Source organism: Mastigoproctus giganteus, chromosome 12 (genome assembly GCF_048544385.1).
Source record: "Mastigoproctus giganteus isolate SK-2022 chromosome 12, ASM4854438v1, whole genome shotgun sequence".
Taxonomy (NCBI): Eukaryota; Metazoa; Arthropoda; class Arachnida; order Uropygi; family Thelyphonidae; genus Mastigoproctus; species Mastigoproctus giganteus.
This window is the reverse complement of record NC_143586.1, coordinates 126,634,295-126,660,535: the sequence shown is the minus strand read 5'-3', so window position 1 is coordinate 126,660,535 and position 26,241 is coordinate 126,634,295. Positions and strand designations below refer to the sequence as shown.

Here is a 26,241-nt window from a genome sequence, read left to right as displayed (position 1 = left end):
CTCTTGGCACAAGTACATTACAAATATTGCTTCCTCTGCATCTAAAAAACTTGGTTTTCTCTTTCGCTCTCGGCGTTACTTTTCTTCCAAACAGCTACTCACTCTGTACAAATCGCAAATCCGCCCTGCTATGGAATATTGTTCCCACATCTGGGGTGGTGCCCCCAAAACCTCTCTCAGGCTTCTTGATTCCATTCAGAAGAGGGCAGTTAGGTTAATTAACGATTCATCTCTAACAGAGTCTCTCCACTCGATTTCTCATAGACGTACTGTTTCTGCTGCATGCTTCTTCTACAGATACTTCCATGGGCACTGTTCTTTTGAATTGGCTTCTATAATTCCCGCTCTCTCTTTCAAAACAGTCCGAACATGTGCCGCCACCAGCCAACATCCATTTACTGTCCAACTTCAAACCCACAGAACCAACTTTTCATCTTCCTCATTTATTCATTCAACTGCCGTTTTCTGGAACAACCTTCCTTCATACGTATTTCCTGAAAATTACAATCTACAGAAGTTCAAGTCCAATGTCAACAAATATCTTCTTTCATCTTCTCAACCTCCAACCCAAGCACGGTACTACGTACTATAGGTTCTAATATCTCTCGTGTTTGGGATTCACATAAAAAAAAAAAAAAAATTCTGGTAAACTCTAGTTTCTTTTTCATTAACAAAAAAGTGAAAATATTCATTTCCCACCATATTTCAATCATATATCTCAGCATTTCCCAAAGTGTGGTCCACGGCATGGTATCATCCCTCAGAAAAAATACTGGTCCTATTATTATTGTGCAATGTTTATAAATGCAGAAAGTCATGACATAAGTGAAAAACTAGTTTCTCTTCTTATAAAAGTGAACACATAACACTGATTTATTGCCAATAAGATTATGGGAAGAGAAAAATTCGCTTTTTACTGTATTTTTATGCATTTATATTTTGCAACTGAAAAAAAAAAAAAAAAAAAAAAAAAAAAAAAAGAGGTACTAAAAAAACCCTCAGCTATACGAACTCTTAGTTAGTTATTTAGTTATTTGGTTTTTAGGAGCATTAGCAACTAAGGCCATATTGCTACAGGATATGGGGTGGTCATTCCCTGACCTTTCCGCATCCTCCGTATTTGGTGGTGACAGGCTCGAACCCCGGTCTAATCAAGAAGCGTGTGCTACTCACTGCTGCTCCTTCCCACCTGGCTACGAAGGCGGCATACGAACTCTTGGCTACACAAACTGGTCCACAGCTGCATAAAGTTTGGGAGATCCTGTCATAACTTTTTTTGAAGAACATAATGCAGAATTTTAAAACAAAGCTGATTATATATGTAATTTATTAAATTTTTTATTTATTTATTATTATTATTTTGGAACAAAGCTGCTATTTCCTCAAGGCTTTTTGGTCTCCTCAAAATGTACAGTTAAAGTTTGACTGAGTTATTCTGTAACGTCAAATTAATATTAATCTATGGTAGTGGCAGGTCACCAGACAGGTAATCCACAAAATGAGCATTAAAGTTCCTGCTTTAATGGTTAATCAATGATTAAAAATTTGAAAATTTTTCTACCTTCCTAAAGATAGTCAATTTTTTACTGCAATTGTTTCTGAAGTGTTTTTGTTTTTTTTTTTTTTTACAGTTTTAATACAGAAATTGCGTGCAAGAAAGAGTCAGATCCATTACAGTCTTTGCAACTATTTAGCTTTTTGCTTGAAGAGTAGTGCAATATTGGATAAGCACTTACGCACTGACAATTGTGTTTGTTTAGTTTCAAGGTTACTTGTTTTTTCTTCTCTCATTAGTTAAAGAATCACCAACAGTCATACCATAGTTGTTTTTGAAAGATTTATTACTGTTTTAACAGAGTAACAATGGAGAAAATGAAACCCAATATTCTCTCCAAATGGCTGCTACACTGTAGAAAGCAAGATTTGTGAGACATGCAAAATTTGAAATAAACCTGAAAATGGAAGTATATAATAGTAATAATATGATATATTTTTTTTATTTTTTAGTACCATTCATATACATAACAAGCCGAAATATGTGCATTTTTGTACACTTAATGGTCTTTGAAACTGGAAAATGGAAGAGCCTAAGAGTGCTGTTTCCATTTTATGTCTAAAATGTATTTTATTTTATTTATTTATTTTTTTTCAATTTTCAGCAGAATTAATGTTTTTTTTTTGGAAAATGTGTAAAACATATACAATGTTTTAAAATTTTAAAATTTTTATTAAAAGTTAAAATACATCCAAGAAGTACTGAAATTTATTAAGAAAATAGGAAATATTAGTACTGTTTAAGCAGAATTTAAAAAATTCAAAACATTTTCTAAAATTAAAAAGGAAAGCTCGGCATCTGTCGGGTCACCCATCACCATATTTATGACATTTTGGTTGTTGTTGTTGTTGTTGTTGTTTTGGTTTTTAGGAGCATTAGCAGCTTAGGCCATATTGCTCCGGGATATGCGGTGGTCATTCCCTGACCTTTCTGCATCATCTGTATTTGGTGGTGACGGGCTCGAACCCCGGTCTAATCAAGAAGCGTGTGCTACGCACTGCTGCTCCTTCCCACCTGGCTACGGAGGCGCCCATGATGATGACATTTTGGGTTTGCCACAACTTATGCACTGGCACAAGTTGTGGCAAACAGATTTTGTGTTTGTCAATGTTTTTTCTTTCTTTGTTAAAAAATATATAGTAGTTATGGCTACATTTTAGTATTATTTGAATGGCAAGACGAAATATTTTAATTTTCTGTAACACTGTAACACATAGCTGTTGTAATGGCATTCCAGTGTGTTTTTTTTTTTATAAAGAATTAAGAACTTATCTAAACAAAATACAAAATGACACAAGAATGGCCATGGTAACCAGATGTGTTATTCAATTCAAATTGCTGAAAAACCTGTTTATCACAACTTAAGGAGAATAAATACGCACACGCACACACAGTATATATCTATATAAACAACGTGTGGTTTTTAACATAAATATAGTGTCTGCAAAGATGGCAATATACTTTGGTCCTCTATTCTTAACAAACACAATAACCTACTTCCTTTTCACAACTGTTATAAATTTTATATACATCACTGTTCCAATTATGAACCTCCATTAGGTTTAAAAATTTGCAACTACAAACAACTTGCCACTAATTTAGGTAATATTTCACTTAATGATCTCCCTTGTCATTGCAATAATCCAGTTTATGCTCCTTTTGTTGATCAATATCATGGACATATCATTACTGGAAATCTCAACATCATAAATGACAATAATATAAAAACAGCTATGAGTAAAGGGTTAAAAAATTCAGACCCATTAACTAAGTTAATCTTAACATCAACAAAAAACTATATCTAAACCTTATACATTTAGCCAACAAGCTTGCTTATAAATATACCATTCCACACGAAGCTTTTTAAAACTGGATAACCATTATCTATCAAGATTTCAAAAAAGCTATTGCCAAGTCCTACAAACTATACAATAACCACTGCACTCCATTCTGCAATCTGAAAAAAACATATACAATTTCATTATCACCCAAGTTGACAAAGCATCTAACAACTTTGCTATCTTTTGCAAACAATTCTACTTCAAACAACTAAAAACTGAAATTGAGAATAGTTCCACCATGCAGTCTTAATCCTACTTCTACAATAAAAAAGGTTATTGCTTTACATAAAAAACTGCATACCAAAATACAAAACTCTACCCTTCCCTTCCTTTATATAATTGCCAAATTCCACAAACAACCAGTAGGTTTCATATTCATCACCAGTTCCAAAAATAGTGGCTGCTACCTATCTTGCAAGCAATTCTTCACACTACTCGAAACCATTTTTAACAACCTTACTACTACCTGGATTATTAACAATAACCTAGCTGTTTTAAACACTTTCGGATCCAATCTCTCTATAACCAGTATTGAAACTTTTGATTTCACCAACCTGTTCACTTCCATCCCACATAACCTACTGGTGTCTGTGCTAAAACAATTGTTTCACAAATACCATGAGAAACTTAATATCAACGAGTACTTGGGACAAACTCGCCAAGCTTGGCATACTCAATAACTTCATTGTCGATGGTAAACATGCATACAAACAAATTATTGGAGTTCCCGTGGGTTCACAAATTTCCAACCTTGTTTCTAACCTGTTTTTACACTACTATGAGGAATTATTTTTTACAAGCAATCCCAATCATAAACTTTTAGCTTTCATGTATGTTAATGACATCTTAGTTTTAAATACCGACTTTGAATGCTTAGCTGCAGATATTTACCCCTCTGAACTTAAACTTGATAAAGAAAATAATGATAATTGCACAGCCAACTTCCTTGATCTCAATATTACACTCTGCAACGGTGCAGTTTCTCATCTAATTAACATATATGACAAAAGAAACTATTTTAACTTTGATGTCATTTACATCATATATTCTTTAGACACTTCAATGTATGATGCTACAGGATGAGTTGAGTGTCTTATGGTTCCTCAGATGAAGGAGGTGGACAAAATAATGGAAATATCTGTGATAAGAGTTACAAGTATGCACTAATATAGTGTGCATACTTGTTTTGCTTTTAAAACAGCTTGTATTCTACGTGGAATATAACTAGGTCATGATTAATGCGAGTTCAAATAATGCGATATTCTATTTAGTGCAAATTGCATAACGATACCAGATCACGTTTAATGTGAACCAAAATTCAGTTAATGCGAGGCCAGTGCAGCTAGCCTCGCATTAGATGATTAACCTTGATTATTTTCGCATTAGACTTGTTTATCTTTGCATGTGCTACTGCCTGTCGTAATATACATTAGGTTTCATGATTTGTTTTTATCGTTTTAAGAAGTGCCCATAACAAAATGAAGATTCCTTCAGATAAAAACAATATGAGTGCAAAAAAGAAGAGGCTCGTTATTAGATTAGAGCAAAAAATTTATGTGACTGAATGACATGAACGTGGTCATAGCAACTCTAAAATAGGACGAGATGTTGGAATGCCTGAATCTATGGTATGGGAATATTATAAAACATGCAGGGGAAATAAAAGAAAAATGTTAAGTTGCATCAGCTTTTTGTGGTTTGCAAACATCTACAAGGAATAGAAGGATTACTATGATAGAAATAGAGCACCTTTTAACTGTATGGATTGAGGATTGCAATCAAAAACGCATTCCCCTTAGCAGTGCAGCCATTCAGACAAAAGCTTTAAATTTGTTTAAGAGAGTGAAAGAAAAAAATAATGAAGTAGAAGAAACATTTAATGTGAGTGTTGGTTGGTTTGATTGATTTAAAAATAGAGTTCAGGCTGCATAATGTTAAAATTACTGGCGAGGCTGCCAGTGCAGATGAGGACACAGCATCTAAATATCCTGATGTTTTTAAAAAAAATAATTGAAGATGGTGGATACACTTGATCAACAAATATTTAACGTGGATGAAACTGGTTTATTCTTGAAAAGAATGCCTTCCAGAACTTACATTTCTAAGAAAGAAAAAAACTCAACCTGGACTTAAAGTGTCTAAAGATCACCAACACTTTTATTGGGAGGCAATGCTCAAGGCGATTTTAAATTGAAACCAATGTTTGTTTATCGGTCTCCAAATCCTCGCTCTCTAAAAGGCTACAACCATAGATCGCTTCCGATTATTTGGAGATCAAATAACAGCTGGGGGACCAAGCTGTATTCACTGACTGGTTTTTCAAGCTATTTTTGCCCAGCTGTAAAAAATATTGCAAGGAAAGCAACATCGCATTTAAAGTACTACTAATTTTAGATAATGCTCCAGGTCATCCAACTACACTTGGTTCATTATGTGAAAGTGTAAAAATCATTTTTTTGCTGTCAAACACAACATCTCTGTTGCAGCCCATGGATCAAGGGACCATTGCAACATTTAAGGCCTACTACATAAGAAAAACATTTGAACAGGCAACTGCTAAAACTACAGGAGACGATGCAATTTCTTAACAGAGTTCTGTAAAAATTATAATATCAGACATGCAATAGAAAATATTCATCATGCTTGGCAACAAATAACAAATTACTGCAAACAACATGTTTGGAAGCGCATTTTGCCTCATTGTGCAAATAGTAGTGGTTTCGAAGAAAAAAACTGTGTTAGAAATAATAGCAAATACTGGAAAAGAACTTGGATTTGATGAACTAGAAAATGACAATGTTCGGGAACTGCTCAATTCACACTGATGATGATCTCCTACTTTTAGATCAACAAAGAGCACTAGAATAAGACGAAAATGATGCTGAAGAATGAGATAATGTGCAAGTGAAGGAATTCGAAGATACCTTTCAAGCTGTAGAAGTCACAAAGCAAAAAATTATGGATGCTGACCCTAACCTCAATCAAAGTATGCAAATTTTCCGAGATGTGGATAAAGCACTCTGCATCTACCAGCATATGTATGAAGATTTAAAGAAGGAGAAAACAGTTCAGTCTATGCTGCTAAAATATTTCGAAAGTCAATAAAGATGTTTTTGTCAGTGTAAGCTTACCTTTAGGAATGATATTAAGAATTTTTTTGTTTTTATTTTGCTTTCTATAATTACAGTACTCTTATGACTTTGTTAATAATAAATTTAAATTATAAGTATATTCTTTTTATCCTTTACTGTAATATTTTGTTAATAAACATATAAAAACTTATGTTTAAATTTTTTCATTACCTATTTCCATCGAGCTGGAACCAATTACCATATTTTACACATAATTATAACTTTGAATAATGCGACTACTTCATGGGATTCATTAGTCAATCTAATTGCTACCTAGCTGTATATTCAAATAAATCTTGAACTGTCTTAAGAGGAATATTGCACCATTCTTCGTGGAGAAACATTTCAAGCTCCTTGAATGATGAAGGCAAAGGAAATCTCCTTCTCTCTCCTCTCCAAATATGCCTACACAAATGTGGCTTAAAATGTTTAAGTCTGGTGATTATGAAAGTCATGGGAGATGCTTATCCTCAGTTTCATGTTCCTCAAACCAGGATTGAACACATCTGGCTGTGTGTATTTGGAGCATTATCATCTTGAAACATGGCATCATTTGTGAGAAACAATGTTTGCACCATGGGATGAATCTGGTCGCTCGGAATATCAAGGTAATCATTGGCATAATTTGCTCATTCAGGGCGATGACAGAATAATATCGTGATATTGCTGCCAAAACCATTGTTAATCCTCCTCCTCCACATCTGAGGGCTGGCACAACTCAGGATGGTGGGCTTCCTTTGGCATTCATCAAATGTAAACTCTTCCTGATGTTGGAATGCGAATAATGATTTATCTTAAAATTTCTGAATCTGAAATATCTGAAAAATATTTCCAATCATCAAATGCTCACTTATTGTGCTCCTTAAACCACTGCATCCTCTTTCAAGCATTGCCATCAGTAATGATTGACTCGGCAATAATAGCTCTGCCATAAATTTCAGCCTTATGAAGTTTTTGCCAAACTGTTTTGCTAGAAACTTGATTGCTGAGACACACATTAAGTTCTATAGTTATTTTTGAGGCAGTAGTTTTATGTTTACAGGCTACAATCTTTTTCAGTTTCCTGCAGTCTCTTTCAGTCAGCTTTAATTTTCTGTCACAATTTGTCCTATCAGATTTTGTTTTTTCACATTGATGAAGGAAAATGTCACTTTTGATACAGTTGCTCTGGATACATTAATCAAATTCAGCCGTTTTAGTCACCAATGCGTTTTTGTTAAGTGTAAATCAACAATCTGACCTCTCTGGAATTCAAGGAGAGCAGTCATTTTCTTTATATACTTTTCCATATAAACTCTTAAATAAACATCAGCGTTTATCATATTTCCTTCACAATATTACCTGCAAGAAACAAAAAATAATCATTGCATGTTCATAAATACTTCATGCAACCATTATAAAAACTGCTTTCATATCAGGTGTTTCCAACTTTTTGTCGGTTCCTGCATATATACAAGAATATATATGATAAGATTAAGCATCTATGTGTCAATTCTTAAATTGATTTAAAAAAAAAATAGTTTTAAAATATGACTAAAAATTAAGTTTCGTTATACTTACCCAAACATTATGCCATGGGTTGTCTGCTCTTTCTGCATCATATATATGGCAGTTACCCCCATAGTTTCTTTCTGCCAATGGTTTTCCAAGATCCTTGTCAATATGCTTTAGAATTTGTCGGGCATCATCTGGTGTCTAAAACAATAACTTAATAAAGTTGCCATTCCTGTACACATTTCTGCACATCTGCAAAATTACTCAATTAATAGTGATATAAACTTGCTCAAAACTGTGAAGAATCATATTATCATTTTCTTTCCCTTCTCATATGAAGGGGAAGTTTGTAAAGAAAAATTTAAATGAGGAGCAGGATATATCAATGGTAAAAGTGCTTCAAAGATGGATGCAATATCATTGAGGATGATGCAAGGTATGGGGAGACCTTGCACAGTCTCCCACATTAGGAGCATTATTCAGACTGATTCTCAAATACATATTGAAGACAAAGCCTCTCAAGTCTGAATATCATAAGGTAGGTGCCAAGCCGTCATATCCGATCTTTTAAACAAAAAATTCCACAACCACTTTGTTTTGAAAATTTTTAACAGATCAGAAGAAAACGAGTTGAATGTTGAAAAAACCCGGAAGAAATTTGTGATCCAGAGCGTCTAAAAACAGTAGCAGCAGGCAAAGAAACATGGTGTTGTCTTTAGGACCTGCAGAAAAACAGTCCTGGGGGGGGAAGAAAGGGCTGACAGATCTAAAGGTGAGGTTAAGCAAGAATTATTTCTTGAATATAAAGGAATAATTGATTATGAATTTATACTAGGTGTTCATACTGTTAATAAGACCATACCTAGAAATTACTAAGCACTACAGAGATCCTTTTGGCATGCAGAAGAGGATTGCTCAGTTTGCTTTCCAACATTATGCACCCAGGATTTTTCCATCTTGGGTCATCTGTTAGACAACATCAACTGATTATCACTGCTTCAAGGAAGACACGATAGCAGATATTGCTCTTCGGAAATACTGAGCTTAAGTTTTTCCTTCATAATAATGGTTCCACTATCTAGAATTGGTTGTCAGGAGCATTTCCAAAGTTTCATCATAAAGGGACCAGAACTGAGTTTTTTTTCAACTGGCTAAATGTCCTCTCACACTGAATGTGAGAGGATATTTACTACTACAGTCAATTCCAGTGCATTTTGGCCCGATTAAGCAGATGCCCCAATTATCTGAAGTTTCACGTAAATAGTTAAAAATACAACGGACCCCTGTTTTATAATTGGTTCACTGTTACGTATTAAAATTCAATTCACGTTTGTGAATTGAATTTTACCCTTTATTACCAGGTACAATTAAAAAATTAAATGATACGTGAAAATCGAAAGAATATACGTGATAATCGAAAGAATTAATACACACTGTAATATGTACATACAGTCAGTCCTCGTATAGCACGATAGTTGTGTTCCTAGAAACCCTCGTGCAATGCAAAATCGTGCAATATAAACAACAGGCTCTATGGGAAAAATAAGATTAGGTGCCGACCACCCAAGATTGAACACACATTTGTAACCAAAACATTACCAAACACAATATATTACCGTAATAAAATACGTAAGTATTTTATTACGACTATTACGTAATAAAATATTGCTAATGCTTTTGCTTCTATCGTAAGCAAACTTGTTTTTTGTTTGATTTTCTATCCAAGCAGATGACAGCCGTTCTGTCTCTTCCAATTCTTTGTGTCTTAATCTAATGGATTTTAATTACACTTTGAGTTGTTCCTGCTATGAAAGTTGTTTTTATTTTCTTTGCATTCTTTGTAATTCTCGGTGTTGCCTCATTTAGGGCTGTAGCACGTGCAATATCACATGGTCTTTCATATCGCTCAAAGCGTTTCACAATTTCATATTTTTTCTCTATCGACAGAGGCGAACTGGCCATAAGCCTTACCGGGGAAACCCCGGTGGGCCGGAGGCTGGTGTGATTTTGGCCATAAACCATAGTATGAGGCCACTATAAATTTTCCCGGGTAAGAATTTTTGACCCAGTCCGCCTCTGTTTATCGATATTGCTTTTCTTTTTCTCTATCTGAATCTGCAGTGTCTTCACCAGGATGCTTACTTTTCACGCCTTTTAAGTATTTTACTCATTTTTAGGGAATAAAGCACAATTACAAAATGAGGAGGCACTCTTGATATACATAAAAAAAGCTGCGCACGTGTAGCAACTGAATAAACAACACCGTAAAGGCAGAGATACACTATTAACACCTCACATTTTACTAAAGCACGTTTCTAGGGGTTACTGCCATAAAACAATAAAAACAATTTCCAGTTGCATTTCTGCTAGTGGAATCTGTTATAAACTCGATCTAATTGCATTTGCGATTATACCGATAGGCGGAATTGTGTTGGGTTTTACGTTATTATGGCGAAATGTGTTTCCCCTTCACTGAAATAAAAAACATAAAACATTTTCGAATCTTCTCTTCATTGCTATCGTGTTGCGTTCGGTTGGGGTGATTCTGTGTTCGATTGTCATTTCTTGTAAACACAAAAGCGAATCGTACATAAGCGAATTCGGTTCGTGTTATATAAGATATCATTCCCCTATTTATAAATCATATATGATCAAATTCGTGTAGTGTAAACACATGTTATACGAGGACTGACTGTACTAAGTAGCTGACATTTCTGTTCACTAACATTTGTGGGTGGGGGTTAAACTTTAAAACAGTAAAAAGATAAGCAATCAATAACAAAGAACACGGCACGCACAAATTGCAAGTAACACGATACGAGCAAGTGAAAACTGAGTAACAAGTTACGAAGCTTTAAAAATAGGAATGAAGAGAAGATTCTGAAAATTAATTTTTTTTATATGATTGAAGATTCCATGTTAGTATAAACACATTTCACATAATAACCCACAGAATTCAGGCTGTCAATATTATTGCAAATTCAATACGATCGAGTATACTATCCATTTATGATAAATTGCACTAACAGAAAAGCCCAATAAACAGGTGACTGCTAATTGTTTTTATTGTTTTATGGTTGTGACCTCCAGAAAACCGACCGAACCACATGGTATGGTCGCAGACAATCGTAGGGTAATCTCCAGTGCTACAGTCTCCTGCCCCGATTAAACGGCACGTTGTCCCAATTAAGCAAAGTAAAACCTGGCTATTTTCTCTATTGGTTTCTGTTCTTAGCATTAGCAAAGGCACATGATGCAAGAAAGTAAGCATGCTTATATAGTATCAGCCAAAAAAAAAAAAAAAAAAACACCACCCTTATTTCACCCATCCACTCGCTCCAAATGTTTGTCAAGTTCTGCCTTGAATCTATTTAAGCTATCAACTTCTACAACGATAGATGGAAGTTTGTTCCAGCAGTCAACCACCCGCTGACTAAAGGCAAACTTCCGCACATCTATCCTACAACCGTCTTTCCTCAATTTGAATTTATGCCCTCTCAGGCGACTATTCTAAGCAAGAGGAAGGATCCCATCAGCATTGAGCACGCTCAAACCATTCAAGGCTTTATACACCTCTATCAGATCACCTCGCCGGTGCCTAGTCTCCAGACACTGTAATTTACGAAACTTAAGCCTTTCTTCGTAAGAGCAACCCTTTGTTCCATTCACTAATCTTGCTACCCTTCTATGTACTCGTTCCAGCAGCTCTACATCCTTCTTGAAATGAGGCCTCCAGACCTGTATACAGTACTCAAGGTGTGGCCTGACCATTGCCTTATACAAGGGGATAATCACCTCCTTATCCCTGCTAGAAAAATTCCTGTATATCATTGACAAGACACCATGAGCTACTCTTGTAGACCGTCTGCACTGCTCAGAAAACTTCATATATCTGAATGCACAATTACCCCCAGGTCCTTTTCATTCTCTAATACTGTCACTGTGGTACCAAAGAATTGATACGTTACTCTGGGATTACTGCTTCCCATATGTAGTACTTTACATTTGTCAATGTTAAATTTCATTTGCCACCTCTCAGCCCATCTGCTCAACTTTTTTAGATCTTGTTGCAGCAGTTTACTGTCATTAGTGCCATTAACAACCCTGCCAACCTTCATATCATCTGCAAACTTAGACATTACGCCTGATATACCATCATCAATATCATTTATAAATACAGAAAACAACAATGGACCCAACACTGAACTCTGAGGGACTCCACTAATAACATTAGTCCACAAAGAGCAGTTTCCATTGATTACCATCTCCGTCTTCTCCCACTCAACCATCCCTTTATCCATAGCAGCAATTTGCCTCCAATGCCACACTGCTCCAATTTGTGTAGCAGTCTTCCGTGTGCAACAGTATCAAAGGCTTTTCTAAGATCCAAATATATGATATCAGCCCGTCTGCACTGCTCAGAAAACTTCACATCTCCTTGCACAATTACCCCAGGTCATTTTCATTTTCTACCATTGTCAGTATAGTACCACACAGTCGATACGTTAATCTGTGGTTACTGCTTCTCATATGCAGTACTTTACATTTTTCAATGTTAAACTTCATTTCCCACTTCTCAGCCCATCTGATCAACTTTTCTAGATCCTGTTGCAACAGCGCACTGTCATTAGTGTCATTGACAACTCTGCTGACCTTCGTATGGTCTGCAAACTTGGACATCAATCCTGATATACCATCATCAGTATCATTAATAAATACAGAAAACAACAATGGACCCAACACTGAACCCTGGGGGAATCCACTAATAACAGTAGTCCACAAAGAGCAGTGTACATTGATTACCAGCAATTCTCAGCAATTTGCCTCCAATGCCACACTGCTCCAATTTGTGCAGCAGTCTTCCATGTGCAACAGTATCAAAAGCCTTTCTCAGATCCAAGTATATAATATCAAAGTTATTTCCTGCATCCAGTTCTTTTGTGACTGCATCATAGTATCCAATCAAATTGGTCAGGCAAGACTTCCCCTCAACAAAACCATGTTGTGTCTGAGCTATAACTGAAGTCTTGTCTAGATGATCCTGCAGTGCTTCTTTAAATCATGCAGCGAATAACTTGGGCAACAGAGATGAGCAGTAGTTGAATCAACCGATAACTGAGATTATGTCAGAAAAAGTACACAGGGTTTGGCTGATTGCAAGTGGAAATGGACATCATTGAGATTAGAATTGAGACCACGTATATTTTTGAAATGAACTAGGAAGTGTTTGGGAGGTTTAGATCTTTTCGCAGATAAGCTTACTCTATTAGTTTGACAATTCATGGTGTATTCAATAGTAAGAAAAAGAGGGTGGGACATGCTGTATGAAGTAATGAAATTTCTGGATATGGCATACACATGGTAAGAATATTCCCAGATCCTTGACATAACGTGGCCTCGACAATGCCCCCCACATACACACTACTCGGACTCCCTCCAGTCACTTATCTGGCAGGGTAGAGGTAGCAAGATTATACACTAGCTGATCCGAAAGCCACCTAGAGAGTTACCAATAGGTTCGGTCCGGTGTACTAACTAGAGGCCGGCCTACGAATACCATTTTAGAGCTGTACCCTCGAAATGTAAAGAAGATTGGATCTCATCACGATGTTCATCGTAACCTCAAAAGTCATCAATCATACTGCATGATGGAAGAGATGGGGAAAGGTTGACCGGAACTTAGCTCTGGAGACTAAACATGGGTTCCACCACTTCAAGCCTCCAAGCAGCGGTATTGGACTGGTTGATAAGAATCATCTACCACCTTTATTATAATAATAATAAATGCAGAAAAACAAGTGGGAATGGCTTTCCAGTGTTTACGAGTTCGTGCCAACAGCTGATGCTGAAACCAACGCCACCAAAACAGTAGCGGCAGGTCCTTGCGGCAACCCGGGAAATTTAAATTACGCTCATGGAAATTATGTTCGAATTAGCAGTGGAATCAGATTAGTGATAGTCGACCTGTATCATTGACAAAACTCCATGACCTGCTCTGGCAGCCCGTCTGCACTGCTCAGAGAACATCATATCTGACTGCACAATTACCCCCAGGTCTTTTCACTCTTCTCCTCCATGAGTGTAGTACCACAGAGTTGGTACGTTTCTCTTAGGTTACTGCTACCCATATGCAGTACTTTGCATTTGTCAATGTTAAACTTCAGTTGCCACTTCTCAGCCCTTCTGCCAAACTCTTCTAGATCCTGTTGCAGTAGCATACTGTCTTTGGTGTCATTAACAACCCTGCCAACCTTTGTATCACCTGCAAACTTGGACATTAAGCCCGATATATACCTTCATCAATATCATTGATAAACACAGAAAACAACAATGGGCCCAGCACCGAACCCTGGGGGGACTCCACTAATAACATTAGTCCACGTAGTGCAGTACCCATTGATTACACTCTGTCTTCTTCCACTCAACAATCTTTTCATCCATTGTACAACTTGCCCTTAATGCCATACTGCTCCAATTTGTACAGTAGTCTTCCATGTGCAACAGTATCAAAAGCTTTCGTGAAATCCAAGTATATGATTTCAAAATTATTTTTTGCTTCCAGTTCCTTTGTAACCACATCGTAGAATCTAATCAAATTGGTCAGACAAGACTTCCCCCCCCCAAACAAACTCATGCTGTGTCTGAATTACTGCTGTCTTGTATAGATTATCCTGCAATGCTTCTTTAACCAGTGACTCCATTATTTTCCACAAAATAGAAGTTAAACTAACAGGTCTATAATTATTTGTGTCACCATTTGCTTCCCCATTTGTGAATTGGGGATATATTTGCACATCTCAAGTCCATCGGGACCTCTCCGACTCTAACGATGATCTCATAATTACGGCTAAGGGTTTGCTTACTTCCCCTACTGCCTCTTTCAATATAACTGGATAGATTCCATCTGCCCCAGGTGCCTTTTTTATGTTTAATTTGAACAATTTCTCCTCCGCTTTGCTCTCAGTTATTACAAAATCATTTAGCTCCCTGTCAGAGTTTGATAAACTTCTGGCATTCCCCCTCCTTGAATAACTCCTTGTGTGAATGTAAATGCAAAATACTCATTCAGTTTATGAGCTACTTGAGCAGGATCATCAATAGTCGAACCATCTATGTTAAGTGGACCAATCTGATTCATCCCCTTCCTTCTAGAGTTTACACACAAAGATTTCTTTACTGTTTTTCTTTGCATCCTTTGCCAGGGCAGGAAGATATTTCTCGTAATCTGCCTTTGCTGGCCTAACCTGCTTTGTGACTTGATTATAGACTAGCTTATATCTGCCGTAGGCTTCTGTGTCACCTAATAATTTATATGCATCCCATACATTTTTCTTCTCTGCAAGAGCATCATTAATTCATCTGACATCCATTTAGACTTGAAGGCTTCCCATTTACAATTCACTGTTGGTAACATCATTAGTTGATCCCAATGTACAGAATTTAAAAACTGTCTGAGACCTCTGTTGTCACCTTTATAAAAACAAAAACCCTTCCCTTTACCCTTGATCGTAGTTATATCTTCAAGTAAATCCCACATCAGTACACTGTGATCACTGTCACCTAGTGGTTACTTTATCTGCAAATTCCTAATGCATGAATAATCAGTGATGATAATCAGATCCAGAGTGTTACTCCCTCTAGTTGCCCCTCAAACATGCTCAGACAGAGAGTGGTAATCAATGGACACTGCTCATCGTGGACTGATGTTATTAGTGGAGTCCCTCAGGGCTCAGTGTTGGGTCCATTATTGTTTTCTGTATTTATAAATGATATTGATGATGGTATATCAGGCTTAATGTCCAAGTTTGCAGACGATACAAAGGTTGGCAGGGTTGTCAAGGACACTACTGACACTATGCTGCTGCAACAGGATCTGGAAAGGTTGAGCAGATGGGCTGAGAGGTGGCAAATGAAGTTTAACATTGACAAATGTAAAGTACTACACATGGGAAACAGCAACCAAAGAGCAACGTATCAACTCTGTGGTACTACACTGACAGTGGTAGAGAATGAAAGGGACTTGGGGGTGGTTGTGCAGGCAGATATGAAGTTCTCTGAGCAGTGCAGATGGGCTGCAAGAGTAGCTCATGGAGTACTGTCAATGATATACAGGAATTTTTCCAGCAGGGATAAGGAGGTGATTATTCCATTGTATAAGGCGATGGTCAGGCCACACCTAGAGTACTGTATACAGGTCTGGAGGCCTCATTTCAAGAAGGATGTAGAGCTGCTGGAACGAGTACAGAGAAGGGCAACAAGATTAGTGAATGGAACAAAGGGTGCTCTTACGAAGAAAGGCTTAAGTTTTGCAAATTACAGTGTCTGGAGACTAGGCACCAGCGAGGCGATCTGATAGAGGTGTATAAAGCCTTGAATGGTTTAAGCATGCTCAATGCTGATGGGATTCTTCCTCTAGCTCAGAAAAATCACCTGAGAGGGCATAAATTCAAATTGAGGAAAGAGAGATGTAGGATAGACGTGCGGAAATTTGCCTTTAGCCAGCGGGTGGTTGGTTGGTGGAACAGACTTCCATCCCTTGTGGTGGAGGTTGATAGCCTAAATAAGTTTAAGGCTCAGCTGGACAGGTATTTTGAACGAACAGAGGGGTGAAGTGGAAGTGGGTTTTTTTTTTTTTTTTTTTGGCTGATGCTGCATAAGCTTGCTTTCTTGCATCAAATGCCTCTACTAATGCTAATGCTAAAATGCTGCTGTAGAAAACAATCCTCTAACTAACCCACAAGTTCCAGTCAATATCGGGAAAGTTCAAATTCCCCATTACAAGACATTCTGATTTATTGGTCCACTATTTCTCTCTACAACTGCAAATTATACTCATCAGAGTCATTAGGCCTATAATACACTCCTACTCTCATTTTCCCTTTCCCAGTGTTTGTCACACCAAACACTCAACATTGCACTGTCAATCCATGTGAATTGGATGCACTTCCTTAGATTTTGTGTTTCTTAACTAACAGCATAACCCCTCCTCCCTTCCTGCCCTGTCTATCCTTTCTGTACACATTGTACTGCCCACATTCAAATTCTGCACTGCTTATATCTGTGTGATACCATGTCTCTGATATCCCAATAATAGCTGCCTTTGATGTCATAATCAGCACTTCAAATTCATCAAATTTATTTATTATACTCCTAGCATAGTATTTACTTGTTCCATGATGACTCCCAGCAGTGCTTGAAATTCCCAGCAACTTGCTCATTACAATAGAAGCAGTGCAAGAATTATTTTCGCCTGCCTGCAGCTACTATTAATCTTTAAGTCCATGAATCCCCACAAGCTTACAGTTTTCCGACCCACTTAACACGATAGTATCAGCAAATATTCTTGCACCCTTTCTTTTTAAATGTATCCGATCCCTGTAGAAGCAGTCTCTCCTGTTATCAATCACAGACCATGATGATAAAAATTTTACCCCACAAGCCTTGCACAATCTCTCCAGGGCCGAATTGATTGCCAAAGCTCTCATCATATACTCCCTCCTATCGTGTCTGTGCAAAATTGCAGCTACTTAAAATTTAACCCTAACGCGTGACTTTTTTTCAGCATTGTTCTGTACTTGTTAAGTAAATCTGCAGATCTCTTACTCTTTTTTTTTTTATGAGAACCCCAAACACGAAAGGTATCAAAACCTATAGTACTTAGTACTGTGCATGGGTTGAAGGAGAAGTATGGGGGGAGGGGGATGACGGAAACTTTGCTCTAGAGACTAAACATGGGTTTCACCACTTCAAGCCTCCAATAAGCAAAGTGGTGGTATTTCACTGGTTGATGAAAGTCATCTACCACCTCATTTGTGTCAACGTGTACAATAATATCACCTTTTGTGTCCTTAAAAGATGATATGTGCTCTAAAACGTCATCAACTTTTGTCCCTGGCAGACGTACCCTGGTCCCATTCCACCTATCCTTTTTGCACAATATATTTCCCATTTCCCTGAGTCACCAATTCAATTGTGACCTGATTTTCGATTTAGTCACCAACAATAACTAGCTTCTGTGGGACCAGCGCATTCTGTCCTGAAGGTTGCCACTGTTTTGCCTGGTGCACAGGAGTGAGCACTGGCATTGAGTTGGGCAGCTGAGAGCTTGATGGGCCTCTCCATATTAATTTCTTTGAGGGCATCTACCATACACCTCAAACTCTCACAGACGCCCATCAGAACCCTGAGTTGGCTAGATCATGCCTTGTTCTAGAAAGGTCTGGAAACATTTCACATTTCACACATTTTTTTAAACTGTGATGTGTCAGAGAATCATCCCCTTCGGTTTTCCCTTGAGCCACAGCACTCCTGTTACTTTGTGCCTGTTGCTTTGCTGCTCAAGTCTGGGTCATGATTCTGTTTAAGTATATTTAAGTGACAATGAAATTTAATAAGATTAATAAATTTTACTGATTAATTGATAATACTATACTAATCCAACAGATTTCTAATACAGTGCTACGTATTTCACTATACAGTTTTACGTTAAACGTTACATTACATTATTCCATCAATATCCCAGAAAACAGCAACCATGATTTTCTCTACACCTGCAACACAATATGGAAGTTTTTGTTGGGTAGCAGTGAATCAGTGTGCTTTCACTGGACATACTGACATTGTTTCCAGAACCCTCCAAGCTGACACCTTGCTCACTCTGAGATCATGGAGTATCATACATGGATCCAAGAGAAATGGCTGCAGCTGATGCGATTTCATCCACTGTTGATCTTCTGTCAACCAAAATATTGGTTGACCTCAGAATGGCTGGTTTGATGTCTTGGTCCACGTGCTTCATTCTTGGACTTCTGTCCTTCATGAAACTTACATTTTTCACATCAATAAGGTCTACTGGCACTCCTCTCATTTCCTAATGGATTTCAACTGGATTTTTCCTCATGAGATGCAAATATCAGATAACAATACATTCTTCTCGATGAGTGAAGAATGCCATTTTGAGTAATAAGATTATATTCAACCCCTAGGGTCCTGAGCTGGATACCATCATTCTTCTCTTTCTTAGTGATTCCCTTCTACTTTTGACTCTCTCTCTCTCTCTCTGTCTGTCAGGTTAACTCAGGGAATTTTTTTTTTTGGCTGGTGCAGCATAAGCTTCGGTCTTCCTTGCACCATGTAGCTAATAATAATAGTATACTGCATAAGGTGCTGCAACCAATGTGACACTGCACTGTTCTGCCGTCTTCTGAAAACATCCAGAATTGGCAGTTAGACTAAAAGCAGTCCAACATATATACTTCGATTATTTTGTGATAAATAAATTTGGAGACCTTATAACTTGAATGCACCTCATATAATAGCTTATATCTCTCTTAGCTAATTACAAATATTACTCCTTTATTTGGAACATACATATATCCTCTATATATATATATATATAGATATACACACAGTAAACCCCCGCTATTCGCGGTATCTGTATTTGCGGTCGCTGATTTAATATAAAATGAAATCTAAAAAAATGCGAATTTTAAAGTGTGGTGAACATTTTCCGCCATAAAAAAACATGGGCGTGGCTAAAATTATCTTTCCCGGTCAAAACAGCGCTCAGTGGGGGGGGAGAGGGGTGACAAAATCGCAAGCGTGGATGTTTCTCGCTAATCCTTGTTCAGTATGTGTTATGCGCTTGTCATGGAAGGTTTCGTCTTTTGCTTTTAATTTATATGCTTATAAATTGAATAAATTTATAAATTGATATGCTTACAAAAGTGATAAATCTACTGTTTTGCAGTGTAAAACAGACTTTTTCGAGTGTGTTAACGGAAGAAAGTGACTTTATTGTGGACAAGTTCTTTTTAACCCGTACAAAAATATGGCTACGAATAACAATGGAAATGTGAAAAGATCAAAGAAGGCGATGACATTGGCGAATAAAATTGAGTTATTAGACAAAATTTCTAACGGTGAAAGTGTCTGCTCAGTGGCAAAATATTATAAAATCAATGAGTCAATGGTACGATCAATCAAAAAATCGGGAAAAAAATCCGCCGTAGTGTCTGTGAAAATGCGCTAATTGCTTCAAAAATTTGCTCTGTAACTCGTGATGTTAAATTAGAAAAAATGGAAAAGCTTTAAATCTGTGGATAGAAGACAACTCAAAATAAACTTCCGTTAAGTTCAGTCATCATTCGTGAAAAGGCAAAACTCCTTTATCAACACTTCAGCAAAACTGGTGATAGCACTGGCGGGATAAGTTTTTTAGTTAGCAAAGGCGCTGGTTTGAAAGATTTGTTTGAAATTTCTAATAAATATTACATTTAATATTAAATTTTTTCTTATTTTCATTTCGATGCCTTATGCTTACATTTCACTATAAGCCAATGTTTGTTTGTTTGTTTTTTTTTTTAGGAGCATTAGCAACTAAGGCCATATTGCTCAGGGGATATGCGGTGGTCATTCCCTGACCTTTCCGCATCCTCCATATTTGGTGGCTCATGGGCTCGAACCCCGGTCTAATCAAGAAGCGTGTGCTACGCACTGCTGCTCCTGCCCACCTGGCTACGGAGGCGCCTGCATTTCACTATGTACTGTCTATGTACGTATAATACAGACAAAATTTTAGACTAGTTTTTCTTATATATTTCATACTTTGGAATGGAACCCCTTTATTACTATGGGAGCCATAACTCAGTATTCGCATTTTCGGTATTCGTGGCATTTCTCAGGAACGTAACCCCCGCAAATAGCAGGGGTTTACTGTGTGTGTGTGTATATATATATATATATATATATAAGGTCAAGGTTCTGATAGATTTCGGTTTGCAAGTGGTGGTGATTTTTTTTTTTTTTTTTTTTTTTTTCTTGGCAGGAAGCATTACCGGTAATTAAGGCCTAACTAAATATAGTTCCCAGGTTTATGAGCTAAGTATCAAGTATCAACAAAATTGAAAATATGAACATTAATTGCAAAAAATGAATGTTAAACATTCATAAATATGCATTCCAAACCACGTGTGTGGTTTGGAATGCATATTTATACAATAGTGTGCCTTGCTTTACGATATGAATCAGTTCCAGAGACACCATTGTATCTTTAAAATATCATAATGTGAACCCAATAACACGTTTTTTGGTAATTCGTTTATAGATCTCGGAAGTTGAAATTTTTACTGTATAACTAAGGTATTTATCTCTCTAAAATATCATTTTTAAGGTCACGAGCGTGACCTTAAGGCCATATAAAAGGTCGTGAGCTTAGTTTGTAAACTGTATTAGTTACCAATTCAAATCATTAAAATGCACTACACTTTCATGATTATCATATGTTCCGTTATGAGAATCAATTTTAAATGCCATCGTGATATTTTTCCAAATCATATTTCTGGAGGTCACGACTATAAAACGAAAAAAAAAACAATTTGCACTTTCTGGTTTACTGGGATTTTCTGTTACTGCAATTATAATTTGTGTGTACCGTTAAAAAATGCTTATGCATGCAGTCGTGAAATTTATAATTAAAAGAGAAGATTATCTTGGAAACAAATGCCTCTTGAAACATTTCTGAAGACGACGACTTCTGTGCAACAACAAACCAACGAGTGCCGAGCCAATAATGAGTGATCAACAAGTGTATTTAGTTGATGATGATTTAGTTAACATTCTTTAACATTTGTTAAGTCGTAAATAATTTCTCTATTATTATAATTTGCTTGATTTTACAGGCTATGTCTGTATTTCTTTCGATAAATCAATCATTGTTTAACCTAAACTAATAAGCTAACTAATTTCATTGTTGAGAACGTATTAACTCGTAAAGTCGAGAACTACCTGTGTGTGTGTGTTTGTGTAAACACACACACAGAGGTAGTTCTCTTATTACATATATACAGTGTGATTCACTACCAGTGCGACAAACTTGCAGGAAGCGTAGGGGGCACAAAGACGAATCGGAATCACATAGCATTGCAGGGTCCGAAATGCCTTCATCATGCAGTAGAGGACGTTGAACGGGAGGTCGCGGGAACAGCGATCCCGCTGGAAGTCAGCATTTGCAAACCATTTCTGTTGAAGAAACCAGGTAGCAAAAGTCCTCCGGAGTAGATAATCTGCAGGCCCCAATGATTGGACGCATTGCAGATGGTATGAACTCATTTGGTTTGTTGACAGTATCCTCAATACAGTGGATTGGGAAATACCCAATCGTTGGCCTATCGCTCGAGTACTAGTACTCGGATTGCTTTCTGCAAGACGTAGGAAATTCTCCTCATTGTCTGGCGTCCTTGTCGTTCGCTCTGTGCACACGTGCGAAAATCGTATGATGAGGAGCCCGCCCAACACACGATTTTCGCATGTGCGAAAATCGTATGATGAAGAGCTCGCCTGTGCAGGAAATGTTCCTGGTACAAGCGCAGAGCGGCGCGCCCCTTACAGTCCGCAGCTCCATATGCGAGGTACATGTCAGCCAGTTCAATGTTTGAATACTCGTCCATCCTACTGCCTCGGGAACCAGTTCACAAGTGCTGACTTCCAGCGGGATCGCTGTTCACGCGACCTCCCATTCAACGTCCTCTACCACATGACGAATGCATTTCGGACCCTGCAATGCTATGCGATTCCGATTTGTCTTTGTGCCCCCTACGCCTCCTGCAAGTTTGTCGCACTGGTAGTGAATCACCCTGTATATATATATATATATATATATCCAATATTTTAAATTAAATAAAATAAAATATAGGCCAGTAGTATGGCAAAAACTGCAGAGCGAAAATTAACGTAAAAATAACCCAATTTAATTTAAAATATTGGATGTATTTCAGCTTCATATGGAGGAATTGCATGTCGCTGCCTCTAATGAATGCTTAATTATTTATTTATTTATTCACTTTATTATAATTTAACTTATGTTAATATTTAAGATAATTCAATGATAGTATAGTGTATATATATATATATATATATATATAAGAAAATATGAAGGATAATATTTTAAGAAAAAATAATGTACTGCAACTGCCCATCCCATAAGGTTGAGTCCTAATGTTATAGTAAGGCACATAGCAGTCACAGAATATGACTGCTATATGCTTTACTGTAATACCTTATTCTATAACGAATCATCAATAATTATAAGAATCATATCCAGGGGCCAATTCTTTCTTTCAGGTGTTAACATAATAGAATTTCTTAACCATTCTTTGCATTGCATTCTTAGCCAAAGACAGCTTGCTCAGCTGAAACATAACCCGACTTTGCTTGCCTAACGCCTTAGTGACTTGATTACAAACTAATTTCTGAGTCCCCTTATAATTTATAATCAATCCATAACCTAACCCTTAACATATCTCTTAGTGAAAACTTCTCATTTAGAATAGGAAGTGTTCACCAAAAGCTCTGCAAGAATCAATTTCCCCACTGCTTGTGGTCATTCACCTAGTACTGCCTCAATAGCATCAGAAAATGCTCCTGCACTCCTTCTATTTAAGTACATTCCATTCCTGTAAAAACTGTGTTCCCAGTTAACTAGTATAGAGTACTCTACTCCACAAACCTTGCCCAATCTCTCCAGGGCTGAATCGACTGATAATGCTCTCATAACCCCAGGGGCTCACATCTGGTGAGTATGGGCTTGGCACACCCAGGGTCCTGAGCTGGATATCATCATTCTCTTTCTTGGTGATTTTTTTGACTCTGACTCTCTCTCTCTCTCTCTCTCTCTCTCTCTCTCTCTCTCTCTCTCTCTCTCTCTCTTTTAGGGTAACTCAGAATTTTTTTTTAGCTGGTGCAGCATAAGCCTCAGGCTTCCTTACACCATATAGCTAATAATAATATAATTATGTACTCCCTCCTATCATATCTGAAAAAAATTCTGGACACTTTCCAATTTAATCCCAATATAGCAACTCTTCATATCATGGTTTAATATAGGGAACCACTATACTCTGGTATAGCATGGAAATTAAAATCATGGTTGTATTGCCAAAACAAGCTAAGTGTCATGTGCTGCAGAAGTACCATCTGAATTGTTGCCACTGTTACCTAACCAAACTGTCAATCAAACTGCACTGGAAAGTTTGATATACAATGGGAAAACAATAATACTGTGTTCTGTTCATTTTATAAACAGCATATAATCAAATTAAATAACTGAAAAATTACATCAATTGGTGAAGGGTGGGTGGAGCTTTTTATTTAATGCAATATGAAAAAATAAATAAATAAAAAGTAAGAATGTTGAGAATTTTTGAATTTTTTTAATGTGCTGCACTTACGATATTTTATTGTATAAAGAAAACAAAAAAAGAATAAACATAAAGATAAATGTACTTCAAAGAAATAAGAACAACACAGAAAACCGACAAAATAAAGAACATAAAAAGAGAAAATTTCACTCACACACACTAAAACTGCTTACCTGAAAAAGTATGAAGATCAATGCTAACTCATAAACAATGCTTACACAGAAGACGAAGCGCCAAAAAGCTATAATTGCCAAAAACTAATTAAAAAATTATAACAAAAGTTTGAGAGTGTATTTAATTATAAATTCGATTATAGGTTTACTGTTCTAAGATATAAAATCTAATTTGAAATTCTCACCGCCTAAATATCAAAACAATTATTTCTAGATAACAGGAAGCAATAAACAACAAAGCACAATTGGACAATTTTTCTGATAGTCACAAAAAAAAAAAAAGTTTAGTCCAGTCTAACTCCAAGATTGGTGATTTTGATTCATTTAAATTATGGAGTATATACATATACTGAGTATTTGAGTTTTTTTTTATTTAATTTTTTTTTAAGCACAACTGACAGGCATTTATTATAGCAGACTATTTACATCTTCAAATCTTTCTTTATGCAAAAGGAACCATATAAGGAAAGAATGAATATGTGCACTACACTGCATTTTTCTGATAGTCACAAAAAAAAAAAAAGTTTAGTCCAGTCTAACTCCAAGATTGGTGATTTTGATTCATTTAAATTATGGAGTATATACATATACTGAGTATTTGAGTTTTTTTTTATTTAATTTTTTTTTAAGCACAACTGACAGGCATTTATTATAGCAGACTATTTACATCTTCAAATCTTTCTTTATGCAAAAGGAACCATATAAGGAAAGAATGAATATGTGCACTACAGAGCAGCTTGGTGTTAAAACTGCATCATGTGGTTAATACTAATTACTGTCTAAAATAAAAAAAAAATAAAAATAACTCCGATACAGCAAAACCTTTATCTGGCCACTTGTGGTTCAACTCAAAAGCAGCCAATTTAAAAACAGCCCTAAAAATAGCCCATTCCCATTTTTATGTCAAAATTATTAATCATGATCAATCTAAAATATAAATACAGTATGTTGAACTGAATAACAAAAAAAATGCAGCATTTACAGCACTTAACTAAACAGTATGATATAAAAACTATGTATAAAAATAGCAACGTCCTTCAGACTTCTTATAGCAAAGTAGTAACTATTTTAGTCTGCTTTGTAAACCTGTTCACATTGATCTCAGTTACTGTATAAATGGGGGGAAAAATATCATCAGCGAATTGAGGCTGGGTTGAATACAATTAACTGTTACACACAGTGGAGCAACTTTGTGGGTTGAAGGTAGACCAACATATCCACTATGCATTATGCTGATTGGCTAGGGAGTAGCCTTCAGTTCCTTTTAAATATTTATTTCAAAAATGTATTCAGCTGTGGTAGGCATGTGCAGCATTAGCATTTTCTGTTTTGTAGACAAAGATCCCTCCACCCCGAATATTCAGTGGAACAGAGTAAATCACTTCTTTTAGATCCATTTAATGTTGGAAACTTGTATGTCAAAAACATCACAGTTTCTTGCAAAATTTCCTCCTGGGAATGGCTTAACCATCAAAATGAACGAAGTACTTCAGATGTTGCCAGATGATGCTAATTCCTTTTGTTAAATTCTGATTTTGTACTGCATTTTTCTGCAACTGTTATAAGATATTGTAGCAATTCTTAAGAGGAGTTGGTTTTAACAGCTCATATGAAAAATGGCAACTGATGCATAACATTGACAGGTGTGGGGTGCAACACATGAGTAGCAGTAGCCTTAGATTAACATACCAACTGTGTGGATGGAGGAAAATGAAATGGACCTGGGAATGATACAAGCAAATATGAAGTTCTCTAAACAGTGCAGACAGGCTGGTGGGACAGGTCATGGAATTTTGTCAATATACAAGAATTTTGCTAGCAGTGATAAGGAAGTGATAGTCCCTTGGTATA

The 26,241-nt window shown here is 36.6% G+C and overlaps 1 protein-coding gene across 1 annotated transcript in view; it reads right to left on the bottom strand.

Moving 5' to 3' along the window:
- The window catches only part of LOC150077405 (phosphatidylserine synthase 2-like), a 132,742-nt gene that overhangs the window by 34,665 nt on the left and 71,836 nt on the right, over positions 1-26,241 (bottom strand). Inside the window, exons 4-5 of the mRNA XM_090385888.1 lie at positions 24,391-24,458; positions 8,088-8,222 (exon numbers count right to left, since the gene is read on the bottom strand). Of these exons, the coding sequence (XP_090242014.1) occupies positions 8,088-8,222; positions 24,391-24,458 (203 nt within the window). The remainder of the gene's footprint in view (positions 1-8,087; positions 8,223-24,390; positions 24,459-26,241) is intronic.